Source organism: Microcaecilia unicolor, chromosome 2, assembly GCF_901765095.1.
Source record: "Microcaecilia unicolor chromosome 2, aMicUni1.1, whole genome shotgun sequence".
NCBI classification, from domain to species: Eukaryota; Metazoa; Chordata; class Amphibia; order Gymnophiona; family Siphonopidae; genus Microcaecilia; species Microcaecilia unicolor.
In genome coordinates this window covers 226,605,405-226,627,223 of record NC_044032.1, presented here as the reverse complement: position 1 = coordinate 226,627,223, position 21,819 = coordinate 226,605,405, and the positions used below count along the sequence as shown (strand labels likewise).

Here is a 21,819-nt window from a genome sequence, read left to right as displayed (position 1 = left end):
CTTGTCTTCCTGAGGGGCAGTGGCCTTGCCAGAAAGCAATTTCTGGGTGAGCCTGGGGTGAAATGGGTGAACCCACGCTTATCCTCTCTGCCAGCACACCTTGACTGCTCAGCACGCATGACAACTGAACATGCACGAGGAGTGATAGCTTCAACAGCAAAGAGCATGGCTGCCAACTGCCAGTATTCATATGGCCTGGGGGTTTCCGGCAGAGGAGGTCTTCAGCTGGTGGAACTTGATGATCCCTGACAACTACACTGTTGATGTGCACCGCTACTGGGTAGGCCTGAGCCCAAAGTGGGTAAGCCCCTGCCCACCATGGCTATGTCACTGTTAAAGGGGCCAGAGCTTTTTCAAATTAACAGTGCTCTCCCTCCTCCAGACCCCCCCCCCCCCAGAAGAGACCCCCCCCCTCCATAGAAGACTCTCACCCCCTGTAGGCCTCTGGGTCTACCTCTATCCATCCCCGGTGATCTAGAGAGGACCGGAAAAGAAGTGATCCCAGTCTCTCCTGCTCTTGCCAGTGCCAGCTTCAAATTGGTGCCAGCAAACCCTACGAAAATACAGAAGAACAAATCTCTGCAGTTCAAAGACAAACACAGTGAAGGAGACTAAAATAATCACCAGACAATGCTCAAAAAATAAATATTTATTAACATCCAAGACTCGACACAGGCCATGTTTCAGTCACTAAGCCTGCATCAGGAGTCTCAAAAGGATGCTTTTAAATTAATGAGTACTGTAGCACTGCACACCATGAAAAAACCCAGCGAACACTGGCTCCCTCCAAATGGTAGATGGATACAGATCTGGTAATTTGAGCTATGGAAAAATCTCCAACATAAATCTCTTGAACCTGAAAAGAAGAACACTGGCAATTACGCTAACCAAGTGCTCCAAACCTTCAACACAGTCTATTGCTACAATCCAATGTAAATGACTCTAACAGTAGTCTCACCATACTACTAAGGGTCAAGCCGTGGTAAATTAAGCTGCAGTAAAATGCCATAGTTTTTTGAATTTAATAACTTCTCCTCTTAGATCCATGTGTTTAAAACACACTAGTATGTTATAAAAATGTTCTGTTGAGTGCTTTGCCTTTATAAAATAAGTATAGAACAGCACGACACACAACACAACAGCCTATTTTATAAATCAACACATTCACAAAGGAACAGAAGGTTTTCATGTGTAAGTAGAACATATACGCATCGTAATTTTACAAAATAAATTTAGCATGTATCTGGCAATATGTGCATGTAAAATGGCTTTTATGAAGTAGGTCAGATGCTAAAGTATATGCATTGGCATGAACACAAGTATTTTTACTGTTGGCATTCCAAGGGTGCAGTGTGGATGGAAAAAGGACGTAGTCATGAAATGCATGCAGTGATTATGAAATATGCTAATTTATGCACTAACATTTACACCAACTCTTGAATGGGTGAAATCTTCACATCTCCCCCCCCCCCCCCCCTGCTGGCTTGACTTACATGTCTCTTATGTTACATCCTTGTCTTTCACTGGTGTCTCACCTGTGATCAATTCCAATTGTTCTAGCATCTTCCAAGCCCCATTTTACATAGATCGGCAATGAATATCTGAATTTGTGCATTCGGCTATCTCTTATGTGGTTAGGAGCGAAACTTAGCACTTAACCACCAAAGTGAATAGTGGATAAAAGATAAGACTGAGTTGTATACAGTCCAATTTGGTCACTTAACTTTGGCGGTTAAGTGCTGAATATAGTCACCACTTATGTAGTAAGTGGCAGGTTTTTGTAAGCCTGCACATCTCTGGGCAGCTGATTTCTGAGGGTTGTGATTTGGAATTTCAGACAGGTGAGCAAGTAATGTGAGCTTTGTGAGGCTGCCACAAGAGGTTGCAGTAGCCAGTTTTGAAGAAGCTACCACTAGGATCAGGAGCGAGGGAGAGTCAATCCTGCCCTGACACCCCACAGGACCACCAGGGAGTCAGGTAGACCCCAGATGGTCCTATCCTGACAAGAAGTGTGGCTCACAGTTTCCACGACAAGTTAACAGGTAGGGGGAGGTATGGGCCTAGGTCCACTTGTCTGCAGTGCACTGCACCCACCACTAGACTAATCCAGGGACCTGCATGCTGCTCTAATGGACCCGAGTACAACATCCGAGGTTGTCACAGAGGCTGGTAAGTAATATTTTAAATCCCATTTTTGGGGGGGTGGAAGGGGAGTAAGGGGGTCATCCCTAATTTCCTACAGTAGTTATCTGGTCATTTAGGGACCTTTTTGTGGCTTACTCATCAAAACTAAGCTGAAGATGCTTTATTCAGGAAAGCTTACGCTACAACCCCGCACTGCCTTAGTGCTTTCTGACCTGTTACGTGGCCGTATTGCATTCTTTATCACCTTTCTCTCTTCTTTCCCTCTGTCTTTCCTCACCAACTGCCTCGCCCTTAATGTATCTGTTTGTTTATTACTAGATTGATGTGTCTTTCTATACTGATGTTAGCCTTTTTGAACTAATGTAAGCCACATTGAGCCTGCCCATGGGCGGGAAAGTGTGGGATATAAATGCCATAAATAAATAGATAAATAAATAAATAAAACAGGTCCTAGACCAATCATTCAACGTATTAGCCCTGAATGTTTTTGTTTTGTTCCATTATGGCAGAAAAGTGTTAGGAACGTCCAGATCCCGTCCTTAAAATGCCCCTGACACACCCCTTTATGACTTGAATGCACTTCTGATAGACTTCATAGAAAAACATCTAGAAATTGGTTTCAAAAATACCAATTTGGATGTTTTATGCAAATTTGTGGATGTTTTTCTCTTTTAAAATTAGCCCCTTTGTCACTTTTACTTGTAAAGAAGTACAAGAAGCATTTTTTACTTTTACTTTTACCAATTTTTACTACTTTTACTTAGTTACATCTGATGTTTTCAGTTAAAAGTAAAAAGTAAAGCAGAAGCGAGATGTAAATGGCAATGCCATGGTAAAACTGGAACAGGAGTTTGCTAATTCAAATCTTGTTAATCTCAACTTAAATTTTGCTGTTCAGTGAATTTGCCTGTGTTTATTGAACTCGTTACTGCTGTCCAACCAAACAGAACTGTGAAGAGTTGGGTCACTATGAAGTGGAGATGAAGCTGAAGCTGGTTGTAATTCTTGGTGAACAAACATGTGTCTACCACAACAGGCGGCTCGACATCCTATGGAAAATCTTACATTGGAGTGACTGTTCAGTGGACTGATAGAGTCTTTAGAGAGGAAGTCTCCATGTCCGACATTAGGAACATTGAAAGGTTTCACTCATTTGGTGTTCTTGCATCAATTCTCAAAGACATTCATGTAGGTTTTACCTACAGATGAAAAATGTTACAACAACAGACAATGATTCCAAATATGTGAAATCCTTCTCTGTAATTGGACATTATGACAATGAATGATAACTAAGATGAAGATGCAAGTCCCAATCCTTGGGGCACACCCATCCAGCCAGGTTTTCAGGATCTCCACAATGAATATGCTTAAGATAGATTTGCATACCAAGGAAGCAGTGCATACAGATCTTTCTCATGCATATTCATTGTGGAGATCCTGAAAACCTGACTGGTTGGGTGTGCTCCGAGGACTGGGTTGAGAAGCATTGCATTAGACAACACTACTTCAAATGTAGATAATGACGATGATGATAAAGCATTCTTTGCTATAAGGAAGTCAAGTATTTCAGTCAGTCACTTGCATGTGGATGCCACCATTGGGCCCAGCTATTTTTTCTGCGTGCACATTAGCACGGTGCCAATATCCATATGTATACTGTAAAGGGGGGGAGTCTGCTTCCTCCTCTTGGGTGGAGCCAGCAAGCCTGCGGGGCTCCCAGGGTTCCAGGACAGAAGGCTGCTGATACTGGGACTCAGGGCCAAAGTATTTTATTATCAAGGCAATTTCATACCAAAAATCATAATATATTCTACAAAACAAAAGGTACAGCCCTCTTAATATAGTCTTCAAAAGAAAAAGGTACAGTCCTCATAAGATAATCTTCAAAAGAAAAAAAAGGTACAGTCCAGGTCCCAAAATCCCTCAGCAAACGCTCAGGTCTTCTATTAGGGCATTAGCTTTCCCTTCCCCCTCCTTCAGAAGGGTTTAGTAAGAGTTCAGCACATTTCCAATATAGCACAACAGTTCAGAAAAAATCTTCATGGACAGTCTTTGCACATCAAACCAATACCACAAATCACCTGCTTTTCACAGCAGGGTTGGCAGTTTCTCCCACCTCTCAGCACCACGCCCGGTGTGGCCTCCTCCACTGCCTTCAAGTGCCGGGCAGGGCAACCTTTGAATTCTCCCACTCCATGGTAGCTGGCTCCTCTCCCTTAGGCAGCTGTAGTGGCAGGCTACTTCCTTCCTTCCTTCACATACTCCATGGAATCTCTCTCTCTCTCTCTCCATTCGTCTCCCCTCTCTCCTGGTGACTGAGAGCCTCCAGGAAATCTGCTCTCCCCTTCTCACATCTGGGGGGAATTATATACTGATGGCGAAGCCAGGGAAACTGAGCTTCATCCTTCCCTCTTCCTCTAATGGGGAAGGGAATAACAGGCTCACCCTGCCTCGAGCCATTGCTCCCCCTGCTGGGGCTGGGAATCTATTCCATTTTTTTAGAACTACTCTCTTCTCTCATTCTTGCAAGGACTTCTGGGACCCGTAGTTCTGGGCTCAACTGCTTCACTGGGGAATCTCTGGGGCTTGCCTTGTCACAATACTAATCTTCCGACCCATGTGCTACCACACAAAATCTGTTTGTCATTTTGAAATAGTTACACATAGATGTCACTGCTCTGAAAGTTGTTTTTCCATGTCATTGCCGGAGGGTGAAGATATGTCTGTTTTAGATTCATCTCCAAGTTCACCATTATTTTTGCAAAATGATGCCTCTGTATGCACACATGGGCATCTATGTCCTCATTTACATATTCTCTCCAAAACAGTGATCCACATCCCTTGCACCAAATACAATTCTTAAATTAGTGTTGTTAGAACAATTAATGCTTGTCATTTTGAAGGTAATTTTATAACAGATCGAATGGGCTAAGAGGGTAAGAGGAGGCCTATTTGTGGTCTGATTTATAAAGACCAAACAAACAGAAAACAAACTCCACACTCCGCAGCGGAACTCAAGAAACAGTGGAGAAGATAAAAGTGATCAATGGTGCATGTAAATCCTTTAATAGATATCTTCAAAGCAACACAACGACTTGACACGGGCATTTCAGACAAACCACGGTGGACTGGCTCAGATGCTGTGGATACAACTCTGACTGCTGCTGCTGAGTGCACTCCACCAAAACTCACCAAATCGCACTCAGCAGCAGCAATCAGAATTGTATCCACAGTATCTGAACCAGTTCACTGTGGTTTTTCTGAAACGCATATCATTTGGATGTTTTGTCTTTGTCTATTTGAGAACACTGGGTGCCACATCTGTTGAGCAAAAACATCTTCAGACTCCTGAGGCAGGCCTATCTGCCGAATCACAGCCTGTGTTGAGTCGTTGTGTTGCTTTGAAGATACATATTAAAGGATTTAAGTGCACCATTGATCGCTTCTGTTGTCACCACTGTTTATAGTTCTGATTTATAGAGACACATAGATGCCTTTGTGGCCTTATAAAATATAAGTACAAATCCAGAAGAAATCACAGCTAAAGTGATTACATGTACATTTATGAGTGTTTTATAAAGTACATGACTCAGCCTAAATTCTGCCCAAAATCTGCCCTCAAACATGTCTACACTAAAGTCGTCTACAAGTGCATGCATTGGGGTTATCATACAAGGTAATGCTATAAGTGATATTGTACGTACATGTACTTGAATACTCTCCACAAGTGCAATTTTCAAATCACCCCAGTGGTTGTAAAATACGCAAGTGCTTGTAGAATGCATACTTCATTCTAAATTTATGTTGTTTCTTTTGGAAAATTAATGTAACATGTTTATCTTAAAAGTGCCCATTTTCTTTGCACCTGCGATTTCAAGCAAATGGTAAAAGAGGGCCAAATAGCTGGCACAGTTTTCAGAGCATCATGGACACATACCGCCCGATATTCATCCAGCAGTGGGCAGCATTTTGACTGCCCAATGCTGCCGTTCAACCCAGCGACCGTCATTGAATATCTGGGTTTTTCAACACCGGCTAGTGCATGAGTAGTTAATTCGATATTCTGACTTAACTGGCCATGGCTTAGCAGGCAAAGATAGGCTTTGCTTTTTATGCAGCCTTATTTGGCCGCTAAGCCTGTCCGATTAAGTTCCAAATATCAGGACTTAACAGTTCATGCCTTCAACGTCAACGGATTTATTTTTGGAGCTAACCAGGCATTTTTTCTGGCAATAACTGGTTAAATGCCGCTGAAAATGACCAGTTATCAACCGATATATGAGTTAGCCAGTCAACAGCTGTTCCTGGCTGGTTAACTTTTATTTATTTATTAGGATTTATTTACTGCCTTTTTGAAGGAATTCACTCAAGTCGGTGTACAGTAAGAATAGATCAAGCATGAGCAATAGACAATTACAGCAGTAAAGATATTCAAAAACAATACAAAGTATGGCATGGAATACTATTTACAAGGGTAAAGCAAAGATGTAACATATAGAAGGGTAAAAAAGTAGGAAGAGTTAGAAAGTAAGGTGATTGATTTAAAAGAAAGTTGCACATGAGGTCAGAGAAAGGGTTAAATGTTATCTCAGCTAGAGTAGGAGTGGATAAACATGTCCTGCTGCAGTATATGCAGCCTGAGTACTCCTTGTGTGTGTGAGTGAGACACACTCACTTGCACCAATAGGTGAGTTAGCCAGTCAGCAGCTGTTCCTGGTAACCATTTTTCTCCTTTGACATAAACAAGTGTGCAGAAAGCTTTCTGTATATGCCTGATACTGGTGCAGTAGGGAAAGGGAGCTTGATATATCACCTTTTTGTAAGTTTTGCAACTACATTCAAAGTGGTTTATGTAGTATATACAGGTACTTATTTGTACCTGGGGCACTGGAGGGTTAAGTCACTTGTACAGAGTTACAAGGAGCTGCAGTGGGATTGAACCCAGTTCCCCAGGATCAAAGTCCACTGCACTAACCACTAGGCTACTCCTCCACTCCATTCTAGGTGACCCTCTTATCTTGTGCCTCCCTGAACCATCCTAGCCTGCAATCCAACGTATCACCGCTCTTTCTCTCCTACCCACAGTCCAGCATCTTCCTGTTTAACAACAGGATCTATCCCCCCCCCCAAAAAAAAAAAAACAACAACAACTGGTGCACCTAGAGCATCACTGCCCTTCCCTTACTGTGCTTAGCAAGAGGGAAACCCCGGGAACCCCACCCCATGGCACACGCACCCCATTCAATGTCTATCCATCATGTAGTTTCATGTGGTTGACCTTAGCCCTTCCTCTGAGGAGCCTGATACAGCCGTGTCCCACTTCTGCCATCCCCCATCCTGCAAACCAGCACTTTCTTCCTCATCTGCTCCCCCCTCCGCCCATGTTTACCTATAAAGGCATCTTTTTGCCCTCCAGAGGTTGCTGCTAGTGGTAGCATTTCACACACCGCTGCCAGTGCCAGTCCCAAAGCCCTCCCACCAGGGCCGTGCCTAGGGTCTCTGGTGCCCCCCTGCAGACTGTCAGTTGGCGCCCCCCCCCCCCCCCCCCCCGTGTGGCACAAGATGCAAAGGAAATAGGAGCTGAAAGATGGAGTGCATCTTTGTGGGATTGCTGAACATATATCATTCTCAATAGCAATCACGGCATGACCAGGTTTTGGGAACCACTGCCCTAGAGGTTGTGAACACCATCGGAGTATCCTAAGCACCACTGAAGTAAGGAATATTTATTTATATATTGTGTACAAGCTTGAAAGTCATTGAAACAGTGTATATTCTGGTAGAAAACCTGAGACAAAAATTGAACACAAATCCCTCTGCAAGACACTGAGCCTCTTGCATATCCCCTATACCAAAGTTTTTGATGTGGATGTCTTATTGCAAACTTTTAGCATTCTTGGCTAATGCTACTAGGAACCAACAGTCCTGCTGATGTTTGTCAACTTAATTGTACCTGTCAGGAATGTTATGGGGAAAAAAACCCCTGCCAATTCTTTCAGAAAATAAAGAATGGAATCTGCAACTACAAAAAAAAAGCACAGTTGAAGGGGTACTGTGTATTCACAGGCATAAATACCTACTTTACCAAAAAGTTGCTTACTGCATGCTTCCTTTCACACAATTAGCTTCTATTTGTGAAACAAAATTAAGCACATCAGACACTCACCAGGGGATCGGATCCACCATCAAAGCCCTAGAAAACTGGGCATAATAGTAGCAATAAGGGACGGCTCGCCCTTCAGAGAAAGTTTGGGACCCATTCAGAATGGCGCAGGGAAGGACCCGGATGACGTGCCCAGGTTGCGGAGAGAGCGGGGGAAGAGAGGCATTTGGAGGAGGCTCCCTGTCCCTACTGATTACTCTGCTGGGACCATCTAGACCAGTCATGAAAGCACTGCCACGTCTCCAGCCTTCCCTTTGCGCGTCATTCATTCCCTCAGTATCCCGCCTTCTTCTTGACATCATTTCCTTGCGAGGGTGGGACACTTGAGGGAACCAACGAGCGCAAAGAGGAAGGCTGGAGACGTTGGCAGCGCTTGTCACTGACGCTGCCAGCTGCTGCGACGTCGGGGCCCTCCGGAGGTACAAGATTTAAAGCCTCAGGGGCGGCATGGAGCTGAGGTAAGCGGCAAGGGTAAGCCACCGCGGCGGCGCTCATCCAGAGGTTGGCACCCCCCTGCGGTGCTTACCCCACTTCCCCACTTCCACAGTCCAGTTCCTGTGACATAACTTCCTGTTGCCACGGGGTCGAACACAGCAGTAGGAAGGCTTTGGGGAGCGGCGCCACAGCGGTGTGGTGAATGCCTACTTGCTAGCAGTGGATCTCTGGGGGGAAAAATAAATGCCCTTACAACAAGTAAACATGGGGGGGGGGGGGGGATTAGCCACCGTACCACAAGCAGATTGTGAAGAGGGATACACTCTCTCTTACACTTCCCCCACTGGCTATGGCAGGAGGAAGTGGCCCACGCACAAAACGTCACTAATCACTTCTTCCACCTGTGTCCAGAGATGCCAAGGGTGGCCCATCCCAATGCTGGAGATTTACCACCTCATGCTGGAGAAGTTGAAGGCCAAATGAGGTGAGATTTTCTCACAACCCCAGCCATGTCATATACTACTTCTAGCAGAAGAACATTCCAAAAACTGGCATATTCCAATCAATAAATAGAAAAAATAAAATTCTTTTTCTACCTTTGTTGTAGAGATGCCAAGGGTGGCCCATCCAGAGAGTGCTATGTACCACTCCAATAGGTGAAAATGACGGTCAATGAGTGAGGTTTTTTCTCACAGGCATTCAATTTATAATTTGAAATGGTAGGTGAAGGGACTGAGGTCCAAGGAAGGACTTGCTGGCTACACTTATTAAAAGTAATGTCTTCATGTGTCTTCATGGATATCATGTTCTACATTTTTCAAACACAATTATTTCAAACACAACACTAAACCACATACAAACCTATGGAAACAATTCAACTGTATTATAGATCCCTCATCTGGCAGTATCTCATGATTTAAACTTGATTACACACACATCTGCTATAAAGACAACTACCTCAACACACAACAGATTCTGCGACAATTTCTAAAACCCTGTCTGATGTTATGACAAACTAAAAATTATATTAAAGTTTTGGTGTCACCACAGTAGGCCAACATATAATCCCTCCACTACAAAACACTATACAGAAACTTGTGTAAAAACACATTCAGAACCTTACCGTACCTTAACAGCACTAACTCCCAAGACTCAAAAAGCGACAACCTTATGCATGAAAAGGCAGCACTATAAATATTATACTATGCTCCAAAACACCAATATACTACCTATTGAAAAAAAAACACAAAGCAAACATGACTGCAACAAGATCTCTACACAGGCATTATATGCTAGCAGAGTACCACACCTTATTCCAGTGATTCCCAAACTGGGTTCTTCAGAACCCTAGGAATCCTCAAACTCTCTTCCATAAGAAATTAGATTGTAGAATCTGTTTGTATGAACTTATACATGTTTACATAAATTGAGGGTTCCTCGGTGTATGAAAAAATATTTTAGGCATTCTGTCATATGCCATGTTTGGGGAATCACGTGCCTTAGTTGGACACAAAAAGAACCGACGACCCTCAACAAATATGAAACAAGGGACCACACATCAGTAATAGAGGTATGAAGGCATGAAACTGAACTGGAAACCTCAGGAAGTCAGACGCTGCACACAACCATAATAGAGAGATAGAAACTGAAATGCAAAATACCAGAGATAAGATATTTTCAAAAACTGACATATTCCAATTAATAAATTAAGAATAAAATACTTGTTTCTATCTTTATTGTCTGAGCATTTCATTTTTGTATTTCTATTGGTCCTGGTGTTTTCTTTTCTGCTTTGTTTCCAGTCTGTGCAGCTGGGAGACAAATATTACCCCTACACACACACACACACACACACACACACACACACACACACACACACACAACCTAATTTATGTTTAATGTGGGATATACATTTTATCAATAAGCAAATAAATAAATAGAAACTGAATGTTGAGCACCTGTTTCTCATAACATGATGTCTGTTTTAGTGGCCCTTTACCAGGAGAAAATAAATCTCTGCACTAATATAACACATGCTAGGGTATCCCTATAACCAACTCCTCCAAATCACACAACGATTACGATTTATAACAAATTACTACTTTACCTATGGGAAGTTATTCCATTATTATACTTCCTCTATGTACATCCATATACTGCACAAGCCAGCATGTTTGAAAATATAAGTGAGATTAAATAAAAATGCCACCAACAATAAAGAATGACAACACAGATATAGCAGATCATGTTTGCTTTGATTTGAGTATACGGTACAGCCGGGGAGATGGCTGCGAGCGGGGAAGGGAAGCAGAGACCCAACCGCTGTGACTGTCACTTTTGGCATGCCATATCCTGTTCTCTATGGCTTCCATTGAATCAGCCTGCCTCTGGGTTTTGGGCCTTCCCTGTAATGTGACCCACCCTTAAAGAAGCACTGAAGCAGGAAGTTACATCAGTAAAGGCAGGATGAGTCATACGGGAGTCCCAAAGCCCTGAGACAGGATGATTCAATGGAAGCACTGCTGCTACCGGGTCTGGCAGCAAGAAAAAAAAGTTACAGGAATGGGGGAGGGGTGGAGAAGGACAGACGCTGGAAATGGAAGGGAGGAGGAGGAAAGGGAAGATTACTGGATACCGGGGCGCCTGCCCATGGCCAGATGCCAAGGTCGCCTCCTCCTCAATGCATGAGAGGAGTGGGGCTTTGCCATGTGAGCTGGAATTGGGGTCCCAATGCATGTGACTTGGTATGTCGGTATGCCGACATAGACCGACCAACTATTTATATGAAACTACAGGATCACGTTTCACATAAACAGCTGGTCTAAGCTGGCGCAGGAGGAGGAAAGTGAGCTGCTGTGACCTCTCTTCGCTCCATGAGCTAGATGCTTATGAGGGCGCAACAACTGGCCTTGCAAAGTTCACATAAAAAATGTAACACCGTCTCGGTGAGCCGGTGCAAGCTGGCCTCAGCACACCACTCACCTATCCCCCCTTCCTCATGGATCGCAAATCCACCCTCTCTGCTCTTATTACCTTTTCCCTCCTAGCAGTTCCAGCATCTCTTCCCATAATCCTCATCCATCCCAGTATCCACTACTTGATGGTTCAGCATCTCCTTTCTTACCCTCTGTCCCGTTGCTGCGGTGTCAGTGTCACCTGCAGGCAGAACAGGGGAAGTAGCAGGCAATCCGCAGCTAAACAACAAGGTAAGGATGAGGCCTCAGCACATGCATGCACTGAAGGCTGCCATGTTCCACCCACTCCATAACAGGAAGTCTGCATCAGCATGGGCAGAGATGCAGCAGGCCTTCAGCTCACACATGTGCTGAGGTCCAATGCCTTTTTGTTTAGCTAATTGCTTGCCTAATTGTTTCCACTGTTCCACTGGCTGCTGATTGGGAAAGGAAATTCTCAGATTACTCTATATTCTGCCTCCCAACCCACCTCCAACCTTGGTACAGTAGGTGACCACCAAGTTCATCTAGTAGAAGTGTTGGCCCAGCTGATAAAAGTTTGTGTGCTACGGAAGCTCATGCCTACTTTTAACAGAGCTGAGTAAGGCGTGGTCAAACAGGAAGATCTTGGCATCTTAAGTTATTCATATGCAGATAGATTGCTTAGAAAATTACCCCATTTGTTCATAAGTGCCACCGATGTGCTGTGAACGACCATTTCATTTTATATATTTCTTTTATACTTTCATCAAATCTATTTCCCAGTGTGATATATAGCTACACACAATGCTTATTTCTGATCTGAAGAAGGGTTACCTTTGAAAGCTAATGAAAAAATGTATTGTTAGTCCAATAAAAAAAAGGTATCATCTTATTTTCTTTTCTATGTTTTGATTTATTTCTAATTATTAGCCATACATATAAACACAAACCTTAAAACATTCCCTAAACCAATTCTTTATATTTAAATCTGCACCACCCACCTTCCATTCCCTCTCACTCAGCCCACTACCCCTACACACCCCATTCCTGTTACAATGCACCCCAGAGTAATTTGCCCCTATCATGGCACAAAAACCACCTACCCCAATCCAAATGTTCTTCTTCCTCCAAAACATTCAATAAAATGACCTTTCAAATAGGATGTACAAATGCAAACGTGACTGCACCTGACATGCTCATCAGTCTTGAAAGCACCTACCTTATAGGAATGCTATTACGTGTCCAGGTTATTTCTGGCTCAGGGTAAGAGTCCACTGCACACATGAAGGTGGCGACCTCTTCCACTAATGCATCCAGTGTTTCAAGAGGAGTGGTGATGAAAGGTGCTAGGCAAAAAAAAAAAGGGGAAATAAAAGAATCTCAAAGGCCATGATAGCATGGGAGCAATGATAAAATATAGAACTATCTGCTTCCGATCTAGTCCTAGACTTATTCAAATCCATATGACTTACCCTGCCTCAGGTTTTGCGTTTCTACTACTACTACTACTTATCTCTGAGGTTTCATAATGTGATGATTTTCTTTTGGGGGGGGGGGGGGGGTAAAAGGTCAAAACTCTGATGTTTTTCTGATCTTCAAAAATTATTTTTAAAAAGCACAGACAGGCTATACACATGTAGTCTTCAGATCACAAAATGCTTGCAAGAGGCAGTTGGGTATATTCCAGCTGTGAGCATCTGCCTGCATCTGCTGGAACAGATCTGTGTAATTTAAATGTTGTGACTCCAGGTACAGTTATGAAGGCCATTGAGCTCTTGAATAATCTGTTTATTGTAATATATTTGTTAGGTTCCTTTCTCTGGATAATGACACAACCAAAGATACATATATTTAGGGGGGAATTCTCAAAAGGTCACCTAAAGTGTGTGCCCTAAGCACACATTTTATGATAGCAATTATGCGCATAATTGAAATTAAAGAATATTAGCGTAAATCTGCAGTTACACCTCCCTTTAGGCACAAGCACTTATACTGATGTAAATGTTTGTACCTAACTGACAATATTCTATAGTCTTAGAGCATTAAGTGGAGGAGTAGCCTAGTGGTTAGAGCACTGGTCTTGCAATCCAGAGGTGGCAGGTTCAAATCTCACTGCTGCTCCTTGTGAGCTTCAGCAAGTCACTTAACCCTCCATTATCTCACGTACAAGCTTAGATTGTGAGCTCTCCTGGGACAGAAAAAATATCCAGTGTACCTGAATGTAACTCACCTTGAGCTACTACTGACAAAGGTGTGAGCAAATCTAAATATATATATATATTAAGGGCTAGATTTTATATATGGCACCTGAAAAATCTGCGCAGAACAAATTTCCACCTAAGCATATTCTACACACATATTCTATAAGTGGCACCTAGATTTAGTTGATATCGCAGTGCCTAGAACGATGTGCATCCACTTACACCAAGGAAAATGTGGCATAAATACCGGTGTGTAGGTTTATTTATTTAACACATTTATACCCCACATTTTCCTGCTAGTTGTAGGCTCAATGTGGCTTACACAAGACCTACAGGCTACAGATCAATAAAATAAAATTAAACAATGTAATAGTAAAATAGTAAATATATAGGTATCAAATAGGACAACAAAGATAATAAAAATGAAAAAGATGATAAGGTCCATGGATTTTGCTGTATCAAAGAAAAGGTACGTTAGGTTGGGTCAGGAAGGTAAGCCTTCTTAAACAAGGTGGTCTTCAGTAATTTCCTGAAATTTAGATGGTTCTGAGTTGATTTTAAGATTTTGGGTAGTGCATTCCATAGCTGTGTTCCTATGAAGGAGAACCTGGATGCGTAGGTAGACTTGTATTTAAGGCCGTTGCAATCTGAGTAATGTAAATTTAAATAGGATCGGGAAAACTGGAACTGTTTCTGGGTGGTAGGCGCACTGGGTCACATTCTATTACAATGCACATAAATTTTGGGATGCCCATGAAATGCCCATTTCCCCATCTATAACCATGCCCCTTTTCGACTGTATTAGAGTTTAGTCACTCTGCGTTACAGAATACTTTTAGTGAGTTGTGTGCATAAATTCTAATGTTTGCCAATTGGTGTTCATTATTGCTTCTTAAGTGATGTTAAAAATGCTGATTGGCTTGTAGATAATACGTTGAAATCTTCTACTCAGTGTGCGGCGGTGGCCAAAAAAGCAAACAGGATGCTAGGAATTATTAGGAAAGGGATGGTGAATAAAACCGAAAATACTATAATGCCTTTGTATCGCTCCATGGTGCATCTGCATCTTGAGTATTGCGTTCAGTTCTGGTCGCTGTATCTCAAAAAAGATATAACAGAATTAGAAAAGGTTCAAAGAAGAGCGATCAAAATGATAAAGGGGATGGAACTCCTCTCGTATGAGGAAAGGCTAAAGAGGTTAGGGCTCTTCAGCTTAGAAAAGAGATGGCTGAGGGGAGATATGATTGAGGTCTATAAAATCCTGAGTGGTGTAGAATGAGTAGAACTAAATTGATTTTTTACTCGTTCCAAAAGTATAAAGACTAGGGGACACTTGAGGAAGTTACATGGAAATAGGTTTAAAACAAATAGGAGGAAATATTTTTTCACTCAATGAATAGTTAAGCTGTGGAACTCTTGGCCAGAGGAGGTGGTAACAGCGGTTAGCATACTGGGGATTCAGAAAGGTTTGGACAAATTCCTGGAGGAAAAGTCTATAGTCTGCTATTGAGACAGACATGGGAAGCAACTGCTTGCCCTGGGATTTGTAGTATGAAGTGTTGCCATGATTTGGGTTTCTGCTAGGTACTTGTGACTTGGTTTGGCCACTGTTTGGAAAACAGGATACTGGGCTAGATGGACCATTGGTCTGACCCAGTATGGCTACTCTTATGCTCTTATGTACTTACATCAACATGGATAGAAGAAATAGGGATAAGCAATTGGGGTTAACTCTGTACAGATATCCAAGTCTTTGAAAGTGCTACTGGTGTTGAGATTCTTTTTGAAATAGGTAAATTAGCCTCTAGACATATGTACTGGAGCAAGGAGTTCCATATAGCTGGAGCTTGATATAAAAATGCTGAATCTCTTGTTAGGTCTAATCTAGAGACAAGGGGATATGTCTGTCCTAATTAGATTGTAAGCTCTGTCGAGCAGGGACTGTCTCTTCATGTTCAAGTGTACAGCGCTGCGTACGTCTAGTAGTGCTTTAGAAATTATAAGTAGTAGTAGTAGTAGTAGTAGCAATAAGGAATCAATAAATTGCTTAGGTACTGTGGAAGTCCACGGTGGAATGCTCTATAGATCAAAACGAACATCTTATACTTTGCTTGATAAAGGTATGGTAACCAGTGTAACATGATCAGATCTCGTAGCCCCTGTAATAATTTTAATTGCTCTATTTTGTATGTTTTGTAAGTGAGTTATAGAATATTTATAGAATATTTAGGTAAACCATCCAATAAAGAATTTCCATAATCAAGTCTACTTAGGACTAATGCAGGTACAAATCTGGCTGCCATGTTGGGCAGACTGGATGGACCTTTCACTAAGCTGTACTATAAAGTGGCCTGTGCTATGACCAGCGGCGTAACCAGACCTCCACGTTTGGGGGGGGTCTGGAGCCCAAAGTAGGGGGGCACAGTGTGGTCTGCCTCCCTGCCGCAACCCTACATACCTTGGCTGGCAGGGTCCTCAAACCCCGCCATCTGAAGCCTTTCTACAGCATTGTTCTCTACACCCTACTTCCCCCTCATGTCACATTCATGCTTGGTTTTAGTGAAACTGAGCATGCACGGTCACATTATATAATTATAATAATTATGCATTATTCTTTGTTATGTATCCTATACTGTTTATTGTAAGCCACATTGAACTCAAACTTGTTTGGGATAATGTGGGATATAAATGTCACAAATAAGTAAATAAATAAGTAAACATCATACCAGCAGTCAAACATGATGGTGGTTGAGTTGTGGTGTGAGGATGATTTGCTGCCTCAGCACTTGGAAAATTTGCCATTATTGAAGTAACCATAAATTCTGCACAGTACCAGAAAATTCTTAAGGTGACTGGGATCTTGTTAGATATTTGTGACCTGGATTGGCCACTGTTGGAAACAGGATGCTGGGCTTTATGGACCTTTGGTCTTTCCCAGTATGGCAATACTTATGTACTTATGATTGTCTGTCATTTGTCTGTCAGCTGAAGATGAAGCATGATTGGGTTATTGCGGCAAGACAATGATCCATAACACAAAAGCAAGTCTAAATCTGAGAGATTGAGGACAAACAAAATTTGGGTTGTGGAGCGGCCTAGTCAAAGTCCTGACCTGAACCCAAAAGAGATACTGGGGCAGGACCTGAAATGAGCAGTTCATGCATGAAAACCTATGAATGTGTTTGAATTAAAGTTGTTCTACAAAGTAGAGCAAGCTAAAATTCCTCCACAGTGATGTGAAAGACTGATAACAAATTATAGGAAGCATTAGGTTGCAATTATTTCAGCTAAAGGTGGTGCAACCATTTATTAATTTAAAGGCCAGTTAATTTTTCACTTGGGTGATATGGGTGTTTGGTAACTTTGGGCTTCTTTTGCAGAGTGGTGGTAAACCCAACATGGGCTTACTGCTTGCTAGAAAGGTAGTTCTCACCCCCAGCGCACGTCATATCTGGTGCTACAAAAATATATTTATTTTTATAGTGCTGGTGTGTGGTTACCACTGGGTTAGCATGGGAGCTCTTACCGCCACCTCAATGGGTGGCAGTAAGGGCTCCCCCCAGAAATGGCCACACTGCAAGTGCTTCACGTACCGCTTGGCTATTTCCTGAAAAAAAGAAAGACCCTACCTTTTACATGCCGATGCCAGCGCAGGCCCCTTTTGCCGTAGCTTCATAAAAGGGGCCCCTTGTTTTTTAAATAAATGAAGTAATAATTTTAAAAAACTGTGTTATGTGTTTACTCAGGGTCCCTTTGTTTAATATTACATTTTGTCTAAAGATCAGAAATCATTCAGTGTGACATATATACAATAATAGGGAAATCGGGGGGGGGGGGAGGTAGGTGCTTTTCACATCACTGTAGATACATTGGGGGGGTCTTAGGAGGATATAAAATAGCGCTAAAACTGTGATTGGTGCCAGATGCCAGCTCTGGTTCTGACTGCATAAGTATTTCCACACTGGGACAGACCAAAGGTCCATCAAGCCCAGCATCTTGTTTCCAACAGTGGCCAATCTAGGTCACAAATACCTGGCAAGATCCCAAAAAAGCTCATTACATAGTATGCTGCTTATCAATAAGCAGTGGATTTTCCCCAAGTCAATTTAATAATGGTCTATGGACTTTTCCTTTAGGAAGCCGTCCAAACCTTTTTAAAACTCTGCTAAGCTAACCACCTTTACCACATTCTCTGGCAACGAATTCCAGAGTTTAATTACACCCAGATCTTTTTCTTGAGCGCTGACCCCCAAGGTGGACCCCAGCATCAGGTAACTGTGATTCGGATTATTCTTTCCAATGTGTATCACCTTGCATTTGTCCACACTAAATTTCATCTGCCATTTGAATGCCCAGTAGTTATGTTATTCTTTTAATGCTTAGAATTTTAACATGTTTTATTGCATGCTTTTATTTGATAACTGAAGTATTGTAAACCACTCTAGATGGGTGGTATAAAGAGTGGAATAAATAAATAAATAAATAAATAAATAAATAAATAAATAAATAAATAAACAATATCCACCAGTGATCAAAACAGGAGCATTAACACCTCTTTTCTTCTATTCAGGTTATGCCTGTCTCTATGCAGCCTAGCAGTCTTCTGGCTTTGGTGTTTCCCTCTTACCATTAATTTCCAGATATTCTTTACTTTCTCTAGCTGCACCTCAGTTGATTAATCAGTTAACAAGGAGTCATTTAGGGGTAAATTCTATATATGGTGCCAAAAAAAGCAGCACCGAAAAAGTGCTATGCTTTAAGCTGTGCTTAAAGTTAGGCGTAGTTTATAGAATTGTGCTTACGCCCGGGGATCATGCCTAAATTTAGGTGCAGCCATTTGCACCAACTGAAATGTGATGCAAAAGTACACACCTAAATTGGGTGCGTATCCCCCATATTCTATAACAACATGTGTAAATGCAAGGAACACCCCCATTCCACCTATGACCTTCTCATTTCCACATCCCTTTTGTTCACTCGCATGTAAACTTTAGGCGTGGATCCTGCACCTAAATGTACGCATATAGATTCTAATTAAATCTAATTAGTGCCAATAATTGCTTGTTAAAAAGTCAATTATATTATTCTATTAATTTGGCACATGCAAATTGGACACATGCCCAAATTAGTGTGCACAAATTTTGATGACTTTTGTAGAATTTGGGGGTTAGCTTTCAAAAATTGCATCCTCTACTGTCCACCCTTCCTTTCATTCAAGTCACATAAAAGTGTGGTCTCACTGCATTATATTTTCAATTTTGCATCCTACTATATCTAATAAGGGAAAGGAATGGGACTTGATATACTGCCTTTCTGTGGTTTTTGCAACTACATTCAAAGCAGTTTACATATTATATTCAGATACTTATTTTGTACCTGGGGCAATAAAGGGTTAAGTGACTTGCCCAGAGTCACCAGGAGCTGCAGTGGGAATTGAACACAGTTCCCCAGGATCAAAGTCTGCTGCAGTAACCACTAGGCTACTCCTCCATAAAGGGCAAAGAGGAACCCAAAATTACTCTTACTGGATAATTTTCTTTCTTTGAGTCCTCCAGACCAGTCCAAAACCCACTCTTGGACAACCCAATGTTGTTTATTTCACAACAATCACAGTACTAGGATAAAGGCAGAAGATGAAGGGTAAGAACAACTTCTTAGATTCTTTCTCCAGTTGCCCAAGGGAACTAGAGAGGAGTGGAAGGTTGGCAGTGCTGGCTAGTTGCCTGAGGCAGAGGCAACAAAAAGGTCAGCTGTAGGGATGTGCATTCATTAGCATATCTTCAAAAATGTAGTGCAAATGAAATTGATTTAACAAGCTTTCACCTAAGAATTCATGTATGTACAATCGATTTGCATGTGTTAAAAGGTTCTAATGCATGTTAAAAAAGTTATTAAAATATACCAAAAAACACCAGCTAGTTGAGAAAAATAAAAAAAAAAATCAGAAAATAAACCAAAAGATTTTACCTATGCACAGCCCCAGTCAGCTGTGGCAATAGAATTAGCTTCCCAGCTGCACCAACTTATATAGGAAAGACAGCAGTTTCAATCTGTTTCTATCTGAGGGAGGGAAAATCATATCCTGTCCATCTGGACTGGTGTGGCAGGAAGCAAGAAAAGAGAATTATTATTATTATTATTAAGAAAAACTTCACCTTTGCTGACTTAGCTGTTTCCTCCTTTAGGCTTATAATCAATCAAAACTGGCGTTTCTTGAGTTCTCACCCCAACAGTCTTTTTTGCAACTATATAAGAATTTTCCTCCTTTAGTTAATGCTCCCTTACCCCCAACTAGCTCCAGGCATTGTAGTAAAGGATCTTGTCAAAAATACACAATCCATAGAGGAAACAAGGGAAACTACCATATAATCAAAAACCAAAATTCCCTGCTCAACTTGCTGGCATACATGTGAATGATTTATACACAAACTCAAATATAATACAAAAAAAAAAAAACCCACCCCAGCACCAATGAAAAACGAAAAAAGACAGGAAGCATAGCCTCAAAGCTAAACACCCCCTCCGAGACAAAGTCTCAACAACAGGGAATACAGCAGATGATATCACAGGAAAACTAGTTGCCAGTACAACAATATAATTCAGGTGGAGACAACACCAAACAGAATTTTAAAAAATAATAAAAACTTCCACCACAAGGGGGGGGGTCACATGACTTCATCCAGCATGGACGCATAGAGCTTTCTCTCCTGCCAGCTTCCTTTCTAATAATACGATACAACAGCTCAGCACCTCTTTTTGATGCTAGGAAAGCCGTTCTAACAGGATGTCGTCAGACTCTAATAGGAATGAAGGCTCTTCTTCACTACATTCAGCCTCTTAAAGAAACAAAACTGATTTCTCCACGCCTGAGAAGGCCCTGCAGTTGCCATTACCACGCGATAAGGCTGAGTCTCTTGCGGACGACATTAAAGCGTTTCATATCCTAATGCAACAACATCTCAACACCACCTCTGAAATTAAGTCAGAATTAATCACAATTTCTACTCAACTTACTCAATTTAATGCCAGAATTGAATTTCTTGAAGACCGCATGTCAGCGAATGACGTACTTCACCTGGAAATGAACCATAAGCTGAACAAAATTGAACTCATGCAGCAGGAGTTCTAATCAAATTAGAAGAAATAATATCCAAATTTTAGGAGTATCTGAACAATCTGAGGGTAAGAACATGATACAATTTTTGAAAACATTCTTCATTAAAATCGCTGCTCTTCCAACCGACACAAGTTTAGATATAGAACGTGCTCACCGCATCGTGTCGAGGCCTATTCCTGGAAAAACCTATCCATGACCTATAATCACTAAATTTCTTCGACATGATCAATTATTGTTCTTACTGAATGCTATTCATTCAAAATCTCCTTTGATGTTCGCTGGAGTGAAAATTCTTTTAGTACCAGATTTCTCCAAGCCCACAGCCAAAAAAAAGGAAGATGTTTCTTGAACTATGCCCTAAACTTAAAGCTATTGGCACACAATACGGTCTCCTGTATCCTGCAACCATGAGGGTAACCTTTCAAAATAATACTAAACATTATAACGATCCTGCTGAGCTACAAAACGTTCTTGACAAAGATTCCTCTGACACCAAGTGTTAGCTTGGTCAATCAGCCTGTTTGTAAGTGCCATGCTAAAAGTTTCTCTCTCTGATGGCTTTCTAAAGCTAAATTCACATTCCTGTTATATGTGCTATCATATTACTTTATACTGGCTTAAGCTCTTTCTTTGTGTCTGATCTGGATACATGTGCCCTATAATTGGTTTTCACTCTCCTTATCTATGGACCAAATGGTCTTCTTGTCTTTATTCTCTTCACTTACCAAGATTAGTCTTCATTTTGTTTTACTCATTGATTTTTTTATATTTGAGGATCTTAAGCCTGCCAATTATTCACAATCTTCTCTTCATGCATATCTA

At 41.7% G+C, this 21,819-nt stretch overlaps 1 protein-coding gene across 1 annotated transcript in view; it reads right to left on the bottom strand.

Annotated features, from left to right (window-relative positions):
* Positions 1-21,819, bottom strand: part of MUSK (muscle associated receptor tyrosine kinase) — a 223,407-nt gene that overhangs the window by 180,473 nt on the left and 21,115 nt on the right. The window contains 1 exon segment of the mRNA XM_030193747.1: positions 12,899-13,025. Coding sequence (XP_030049607.1) covers positions 12,899-13,025 — 127 coding nt within the window.